The following is a 9,765-nucleotide window of genomic DNA, read 5'->3' on the forward strand; positions in this document are numbered from 1 at the left end:
TGATATAGGTCATTAGGTCAAATTTTCGATATTTTTTAACTTAACAACATATTCCATCTACTCGTTTCGAAACTTGGCCAGACAGTGTGTCTCATTGACAATAAGTGCAAGTTTGAGTATGGGTCATGTCGAGTTAAATAGTTTCAAGGTCAATTATTACGAAGAGCTTGTTTACACTTTATGCCTTGTCTTACATCATTCTTTGTTATATCTTATGCCTCACCAAAAATCGAAGTCCTGGGTCATGTCTTGGTAAAACATTGGTCACTGCATGAAGGTTATTTGTTCGAAAACTCATGCCTTTTGTTATACACGGTCTTCGCATCAACAGCAATGGTCCGGTCATTTTATTGATATAGTGCCTTCGTCGTCCTATTGTTATCATTCGACCATCAGATGACCCTGTTGATCTGGGGCATTAAGTCACGATCATTGACAAGTTGATTGTAAAGGCAACTGGGAGCTCGAGTCCGTATCCTGGCTATAAGTGTGTCCTTTTTGAGCGGCCATACGTGGGGATCGAACATCCTGATCAATGAAAGTTGTTTGAAACAAAAACTTTGCAAAAGATTGCACGTGTCCATTTTATCCTAACCGCTGGCAGTTACACTGATAACATATCGTGTCCAGCTGTTGTGGTCATGGAGTTTCATCACTTTACACTTATACAGCTATGCATTTCTAGTTCGGTCTGATTTATGTGTCGGGGTATATAACATATGAATTTAAGTTTTCCAAGAGTACCATTACGGATCACAATCGCTCACCTATTCTTAAACCACTGAGCTAAAGTGCATACATGATCACACATTTTAAATTTCGCTTGTTTCCGGCGTCGATAAAAATCAAATAGTATATGCACTTCAATGCACTGTTTCCACTATCAAGTTGTTGAACTGTTATTAGACTCTAGAACAAAGTGTGAAATTTTATTTATTCATCAATTACATATGAGTTCATACGAAATATGAGCATAGATCAATAATATAACTTTATATAGATCAATATAAAATCATTGATTCTATAAATTACAAAAAAAAAACAATGAGGAACCGGACATATTTAGAGGTAGACGGGCTCACTTATATTATTAGAAGTATAATGAGCCATCGAACCTTTGTAAAACTGAACTGCGTCTCTGTTCACTGCCTGCATCGCTTCTTTGGTAAACGTTCCGTCCCTATACGACACGGCCTCGTGCACTGGGGCCAGACGAGTGTCTCTAAACACACCACAAGACGCGCTGTGGTCGAGCTGCCCGTTAGTGGACTCCATTATTCTGTTTGGTCTGTAAACTTCACTTTCACTTGTAATTGTATGAACATTGTTTGCGTCTTTGTAAAGTATGTTTGTTTTGTTGTCCATTTCTCTACTGCCACTACTATGCGGGTCAGGCCGGCCATAATTTGAACTGTACCTGCGCTGGTACGCATGGCCGCCGTGTATACGGCTGGAGTAAGATTCACCCTCTGTCACCGTCTTGTTTTTATCTGATATTTCTTTGCGGCTCCCAGAGGACAGGTAGCTTAATCGCTTTGAAAGGCGACTGTTGACATTCCCGGAAATTGCCGAGACCTGCACGTCATCCGCCTGCGCGTTTTTCAATCGTTCGTTGTAAGTGATGTTCCGCGTCTCCTCCAGACGTCGCCGCTGACGGAACATGGCCCACGTGATCGACGTTATCTCCGAGTCACTAAGACGCTGCAGCTGAGGCTCACTTGATCTCCTGCATTTATAAAACTCACATATTTATACAGCCACAAAACAAACTTTTGGATGGGGTATATAGGAGCGAGCTTGTCGGTCGGGCGGACGGTTGGTCGGTCGGTCAATATTGTCCTTACGATAACGAATGGAAAGTCGAAGATATTTTATGCACATGTTTAAGTACAGGTCATGTTCAACTACTGTTACAAACATTTTTTTAAATATTTATGACCCCTTTTCAACTTAGAATTTGCCAAAATAAGATGTCCGGACAACCACTCATGAAAGTTCGTCTTAGGATACAAACGACTAATTTGGGTTTTTGCATCTTTTCAACCAAGAGTTTGCCAATGATTCTGACAAACTTAACTAATATTTGGTACAAATCTTTAACACCATAACATACAGGACAAGTTAGACTTTCGTGACAAAACAACCATTTTGTAATGGAGTATGTACCCTTTTCAAATTCGCAACAGCAAGAAAACTGGATGATAATTTTTGACAAGGTCGACGGATTAAAATATTTTTTTGGAACACATGTTCAACACCAAAACATACAGGTCATTTTGTTTTACTTTATTTACACACTACCAATTTTTGACCCCGATTTTGAATTTTAATTTGCAAAATGTTGGTGTTCGGGTGCCGTGGTACACGTGTTAACACTACAAAATACAGGTCAAATTCGACTTTGATGAACAAATGTTTGTTTCAAAGAAATAGTTTATCATTCCAGTGTGTCCATGCGTGTGGGAGTGTTCTTCACTCCGGTGACGGTTTGGTATTATTATAGATCACCTTGAGTTCATTATGTCTGGCTAAATAAATTAGGATAATTTAGATGACACACAATTATAAGCGACAATAAACAAATTATTATCTAAAGCATTTACGAGTTATACCTGCAACATGACTTGCGACAGGCGCGGACGGCGGAGGAAGCAAGCAGCCAGGCGACCTGGAGCACGGTTATGAGGGAGACGCCCGCAACCAGGGCCGACAATCCACCAAGTCCCGATAGCAGCGCCAGCACCTGATACAAACCAAAAGAGTGTTATGAAGAAAGGGGGAACATCAGATACAAGGAGGGATAATGAAAAGGTCTTCATTATTACATTATATTTTGTTGAAGTTGCCATCTTGTAAAATAAATATGGCATTTTTCCGTGGTGCAACTCATCTTTTTAACAGTATTGGAAGGGAAAATACCTATCAGGTTTAGGAAGAATAATTCAACTTACGCTCATCTCGACGTCTTCCCGCCACACCTCCTCTACAACGTGACTGACGTCTAACGTCACCCGGACAACGTTATCTCTGAATGAGAAATAACGTGAAACAACAGATACTTATGTAAATCAAACAATATTCATACAAAAAAACCCACTGTGTTTCTAGAATATGCAAATTAACATCAAAAGGGGTGTGCCTATAACTTGGTTAAATACACTTACTGGACAGTGCTCGCAGAAACATTGGAGTGACCTCTTCCATGTCCAAGAAGATCTTGCAACGATCTCTGAAATATCCGTGCATATGTTTATAATATAAAACATAACAACATATTGTAGTAAATTGTAATAAGCCATTAGGAATACAAACATTACGGAAGAGCCCCAAACAGGGGTACATTCAAACGTCATACCAGGTCGGCCTCGGTGAAAAGTCCGTCACTCTTCATATCTGCTTGAAATAGCGTCTCCCTAAAAAGGCACGGAGAAACAGAATAAAGGACAATAATGCATTCTTATTGGTTGAATTATGTTACTTATGTTACTTATGTTACATAATATACGTTTTTCTTGTAAAGCTGAGATATGTATGTATAGGTTTTGAATACAGAAAGTTAAGTCCTGCATACAGCGTATTTAATTTAGTTCCAGATGTTGAGAAGGACAACTTACTGGCACGCAAGTGGACAGTCCTGCTTGATATTCAACGCCTGTACAACCGCTTGGTAGCATATGTCTGTAAAGAGCGCAATATATAATCATGAGGGCAAATCAGAAAATGCAACAAAATAATTTTGACTGACCACTCTTTTTTGTCAACAAAAAATCACACAAAATGCCCAAACTATTTTCCTGTTTGCACCAAGCAACGCAAAACGCTTGTTATTATATGTCTCTGACAACTTCCGGAATACTGAAACGGGTTGTTTTACCTTTCTTACGTTTAGAGGGAAGAACACAGTTGTAATTGTTCAGATACATCATTCTAAATATTAATAACATGGGAAATATGTTCGCTTTTCTAAAGCGTTAAATAAACTTGAAACGTGTGTTGTTGTGTGTTTGTTTTTCGTCCGCTTATGTGAAAATAGTTTTCAGTAGCTAAATGATCGTGGTTAAACAAAAAATAAAGATGAAAAAAGAAATTTAAACATCAAAAGCAATTTTCATAAAAATTAAGTTGACAAGATTTTCTCATGAGTTTAAGAAAGCCATTTGCGTACACGTGTCATAGCTGAGTAGATCACACGCGCCATCAGTGTCTCCACGCAGTTGACAGCCGCACGCGACATTCACACGCTCGTCCAGGCACGCTCGCTCAGATTCCTGAAACATTTGGATGGAAAATGCTTCAAATTATATACTGAATATACAATACGGCATATTTTGCCGAGAAATATGAAATGAGAAGTTACATCCCAAACATTATAGGGTAGTATTTTCTAGAATAGTTTGCCCCACCGGAAAAGGGGACATCTTTTAACATTGGTTCCGCATGGCTGCTTTTATCATAGATTTAGAATTTTACAAATACTTTTAAAGACAAACTGCTGTAAAATCAAGCTTTTTGAAGTTTTAGTTTATGAAATCAAATTATTAATCCAATTAAAAGATGGAATCGTTTAAAGATGCACTCTTACTACCAAATAAGATTGACCACAATCAATACTATTGTTTTAATATTCCAAAAAAACACAATGGTTCTTATGAAGGATACTGAGTTTAATTTGAAAGAAATGTGCATAAAACACGGTATTTATTCCTTATTGGACTATAGTAGACCACAGTAAATCTTTTAGCATTCACCAATCATTTAATATTTTTGCTTTATTTTCTTTTCATTCGACTATGAAAGTTTTATGAAATCGACAGCTAAAGGCAGTATTCAGAGGAAACACTTTGCAAGTCCCAAGTGTCTTGATCTTTCTTAGGTGGGCTCCCTCCCGCCACCCGCCTCCCCCAATCGGGCAAGTTCAGGATTGGCTAGTAAAATTATATCTTCATAGTTTGTTGGTAATCTTATTTCAATGGAATACACACAGATATACTAGTACGATAATTTACAGGAGAGTAGTAAAAGACAGCATTTTAAACAAAAATGCCACTTGTGCTTAATACATATTGCACTTAACTTTTGCATTGTTGACATTCGGTACCTGAAACAAAACAACCTACCTGAATGGTTTTGGATCCGCTGTCACAGTCATGCTGTTTTCTTATAATTGATTTTACCTAAGAACAAATACAAAATAAATCTCAATTAGTGAGAACAAATAGAACAATCTGTTCCACAAGAACAATACAATACATTTTGCAATCGGTGACCAAACGTATTGTTCAGTAAAAATGCACGAAGCTTCAAAAGCCACGAACAATTAGCTCAGTATTATATTGATAGAAAGAACGCGTCGAACCCGACCTACCTTCTGTATATCAATAATATGCTGGGCCCCATGTGTAGCTATGATTCTTGTCCCTGTGTTAGGCGGGGTGTCCTTTGGGTGGATGTACACCGCTATCCCGACCCCCGTAGTGAGGTCGGGTATGTACTCGCTGATCTGTATGTCCATGGTAACAACGATCTCCCTGGTACGTGGAAGGATGGAAAATGTCAAACACCCGCCGGTCGTCCCGTCCACGTGGTTGCTGTAGTCACTACAATCAGAAAAATCCCGTTTTCAGTATTTGTTGTATAGCTCATCTCACATGAATTGGTAAAGGGTGAGTTTTTGTGATTATTTTTTTGTTCGCCTTCCGTCTAAAAGTGGTTTGTCTTCTTTGTAGAGAACAGAAGTTTAAACTTGTGAAATTTGGTAAAAACTGGTCGTCTTGTTGAATTCTCTGACGAGTGCGAATATGGCTCTTGTCGGGTCAAAAACTAGGCCAACAGGTCAAATATTAGACAAATCTTTACGCAACAGAGGCTGCTTTTATCATCCAATCTGAGTTATGTATTTGCCTTGGTTAAATATCGACCAAGTTCAAATATAGGTCTTTTAATTTAAGTTTAATTTTCAGCAAGGCTCATGATGATTGTCTTTTTCAAATCTATGTCATGATTAAATTTAGGCTTTGCCAGATGAAAAAGTAGGACACTATGTCAAATCATATCTGAAATCTAAATACTATGTGCATTCCACGGCCAAAGTTCTATGTTTGAGGTGAGCAATCCATGGCCCTATGGACCCTCTTGTTATATACTACTGGAGCAGGCCATATAATTTTAGCACTCATCATAACTATAATCTTCTTCGAAAACATAGACATGGTTTGAGCTTTACAACGGCAATCGAGATGTCATTAAAATTAAAATTGTCAAGTTAAAGGTGTATGTGGAGGTATGTAGTTTAAAATGTCGCATATACTTGTACATTGCACGCTTGATATATACAGACTTAGCACTCACGTTTGCTGACAGCGCCTGTTGCCCATCCAACAATCCAGCAACGCACCGCTTGCCGTATGGCCGTGCCTCTGCACGTCCGCGGTCGCCACGGCTCCTAGTCGCCTCAACAGTCCCGGGTTCTGGTAGGCCGCCAGCCGCCGAACCAGGGACCCGCCGCTCAACTTCTGCATCTCCTGCACAACCACGTCCGCCTCCAGATATTCTATAAATGCGTCGTCCTCAATCCACTCCGAGAAGTGCCCGTTAGATTCCAGCACCTGTTTCACATCCCTCTTCAACTGTTCCGTCCTTGATGATTCGTTTGTGCGGCCTATAAGCTCCTCTAGGAAGGAACTCGAAGGGGAGTTTTCTATGGAAGACTTTTTAACTAAATTCAAATTGCATACTGAAAAACGGAACTCTTTTCTTTTCAATGCGTGTTCTTGGAGTTTGAATACTGTACCACTCGTTTGGAAGTTCGATACAATAAGATAGCCTAAGTACGCTGTTACCGCGAGACTTCCTAACATAAAGACAGACCAGACAGCAGCTTCTAACAACGATGTAGATGTCGCGAGCATTCTTGTACCGTGGACATCAACACGCGCTAAAGCACCGGACTGAACACGACGCAAAACCTTATTCTTCGCCAGTGGAAGTTTTAGATCTGACAGATTCGACCATGGTTGGACGTTATCCTCTACGCGATCAGTACCAGGTATCTGTTGAGAATGGCCATTTCCCGCGGCCGGTGTGTACTCGGGGGTGGTTGGAGGCGGCAGGTGTTTTTCCTGGCCACGGTCCTTCTCCGTGTCAGAGATGGATGAGAAGTAGCGGTCACAGCGCTCCTCCCACGACCGGCTGTCCTCCTCCATCTGCAGCCCGGGAACGGGATGTAGGGCGAGAGGAGGGGGGGGGGGGTACCTGAGGTCTTGATCTGCCCGGCGTGAAATAAGCAAAGACAACCATATCATTTGGGTACATTTTGCAAAAACGAGATAAGAACATGCTAGTATTTAAAGGTTTATTAAAGACAAACTTTAATTTATCTTAGTTGATGCAGTAAAAAACACACACACAAACATAGATATACGAAGATGAAATATTCAATTACATATAAAACGTGTTTACCTCCCGGCCACAGATATTGTGAACGTGACGGGTTTTATGTAACGTAATGTACGACATGCGGTATTACTTCGTTTAACAAGTTCATGTTTATTGCGTATGAGTTATTTTAACATACTTTGGTGTTTGCATTTTTGTGTGGGCCAATGGTAAACGAATTTGTTTTCATTTTTTTCTAAAATTGAACTCTAACATATATATACTTTGTGGGGGCGGTGGGAGGCCGAATCCCTACACCACTAGCCCACTCTCACGAGAGGCATAGTTCAATATGAGTTTTGTTTCTGTATTCGTAAAAACTAAAAAGGAGTAAACTAGCTGATTTATAGAGATTGGGATTCAATAATTAATGTTCACGAATATAGAGCAAAATGGGTTGATTTAAACCATTTGGCCGCTTCTAATTACCAAACTTCTTGGTTCCGAAAACTGCCAACAGAAATATATAACTTTGTTTAATGTTAGAATTCGATTTTGGCGATCTAAAGAAAATAGAACGTGCTACCTCCGTCTACATGGTTCATTCATCAGAATCGATCTACGTTAAACAAGCGAATAGAAAATCCTCGACTGACATTGGCCCACACAGAAATGCAAACATCAAGGAGGTCGTGGGTTGGATCCTAACCAAGGGAAAGTAATAGATATGTCAACAATATTCTGACTTCTATCCAGGAATCAAAACACAATTAAACTATTCTTTCAGCCAATGAAAACTGCAGATAGGCAATGATTAAGAAATAGACTTGATCGTTAAAAAATTCAGCTTTCCCGGGTGTTTAAAGGTCCGCCGACTGCCACTCGTCCGATACACAATCCCTGTGTCAGATTTTGCGTTGGCAATATGTCAGCCATTGAGTTTGTATATTAGGTCAGTTAGATGCCATGAAGTACATGCAATAGCTAAATCAAAAAGAAAGGGCTCGTTCGCTACACTCACTGCGCCCTTTCTTAATCATGACGATTTAACTTCATGTTATCTAACTAATACTTAGACTCGAGAGATCTTCATATTAGCATACAACTGTCTCCACAATCGATCAATGGAAACTCAACCCTAGTTTGGGATGTTAACGACTCTTGATGGAATATTTAGCCCTTGCCCCAATATTCTGTACGTACATATATAGTTCAAGAATAAGATTTATTTTCAACCTTCGAACTTCAAAATATGTATTTCAATAGTGTCGTGTTCTTTTACTTTATAACTGTAGATAATGGACCTAACACATAAAAATAAGCATGAAATGGATGTCGAATAGTCTAGATAAAGTATTAACTGAAACTTAAGGATAAAAATATAAGTTAAACATGTCTTACTTCAATTAAGCGTCAAATCCAAGGCACATCCCTTTCCCAGGGCATCAACAGTCGTTATTTCGTTTCCGGGTTTGCCTTTCTATAATAACTCGTAAAGCCTTTTGTTGTAATGATAAATCAATCTTAGCGTCTCATACTTTCAATGCCATTTTCTATATAAATTAATAGATCCAGTTGTATCTGAGACGTAAGGGAATTATTATTCTGAATGCACCGTACGCATTTGTGTTTTCCTCATTCCAAAACAGATCATTCATAAGTCTAGCTCTACACGTGTTGGTCGATAGATCTCAAAGCCTTGAAATAACGAGCCATGATATATCAATTGTTTTTCGCTAGTCTGCCAATGGTGTTGGTAAAGAAATCCGTTTTATCATTTGATCTCTATTGTATTCAAAATTAAATTACAGCACGGCGTTCCGACTGATTTTTGACTTTGTGGGTCGGATTACCTAAATAAATCACTGTTGACTTTATAATCCCAAGAGCAGGTTTACTGACAGTCCGCCTTGCCACGCGACCAGTCTGACCCGCGTGTTTCCATTCTGTTATAGGTTCCTTGTGTTAAGTTCGGCCTTATCTCCCATTGTATCCATCTTTTACACCTCCATTCCGCCCTTCCTACCACCAGGTACTTCCCTACCATCTGTACCTTCTGTTCATCCATTCGTTCCTTCTATCTCCCCAAATGGCCCTCTAGTCACCATCCCTCTCCATACACAAATGTTTTGTTGAATTGTAATCATCAAGTTCAAGTTTAATATGTCTTTGCCAAGGGCCACCAGCCAAAAACAACAAATATGTTTATTGCGAATGTGCATACGCAACATTGGTAACCTGTACAATATGATACAAACACAATTACAAAAAAAAACTAAAGAGTAAAGAAATAAGGAAGTACAAGTTGGAATACAAATTCGAAGTTTACAAGTTTGAGTGTATAGCATGCATTAAATACCTTTTCGAAACGAAATAAAAGGGAGTAAAGGA

At 39.2% G+C, this 9,765-nt stretch overlaps 1 protein-coding gene across 1 annotated transcript; it reads right to left on the bottom strand.

The window, feature by feature from the left end:
* Positions 1-915: 915 nt before the first annotated feature.
* LOC128228292 (uncharacterized) lies at positions 916-9,070 on the bottom strand. The gene is made up of 11 exons (XM_052939520.1): positions 8,776-9,070; positions 6,349-7,264; positions 5,366-5,597; positions 5,118-5,174; positions 4,166-4,268; positions 3,615-3,678; positions 3,356-3,413; positions 3,165-3,229; positions 2,952-3,027; positions 2,613-2,743; positions 916-1,726 (listed from the first exon to the last, which is right to left on the bottom strand). The coding sequence occupies exons 2-11, from the start codon at positions 7,200-7,202 to the stop codon at positions 1,063-1,065; spliced, it is 2,304 nt and encodes a 767-aa protein (XP_052795480.1). The 5' UTR covers positions 7,203-7,264; positions 8,776-9,070; the 3' UTR covers positions 916-1,062.
* Between the last annotated feature and the right edge of the window lie 695 nt (positions 9,071-9,765).

This window comes from Mya arenaria, chromosome 3 (assembly GCF_026914265.1).
Source record: "Mya arenaria isolate MELC-2E11 chromosome 3, ASM2691426v1".
NCBI classification, from domain to species: Eukaryota; Metazoa; Mollusca; class Bivalvia; order Myida; family Myidae; genus Mya; species Mya arenaria.

What these genes read in the sequence shown, in the direction of transcription:
- LOC128228292 (XM_052939520.1), bottom strand. Translation starts at nt 7,202, where the DNA reads ATGGAGGAGGACAGCCGGTCGTGGGAGGAGCGCTGTGACCGCTACTTC. An exon ending in TCTACTCAGCTATGACACGT is followed by an intron (nt 3,679 to 4,165) that starts GTACGCAAATGG and finishes CGCTCTTTACAG; the next exon opens with ACATATGCTACCAAGCGGTT. An exon ending in GGGAAGACGTCGAGATGAGC is followed by an intron (nt 2,744 to 2,951) that starts GTAAGTTGAATT and finishes GGTTTGTATCAG; the next exon opens with GTGCTGGCGCTGCTATCGGG.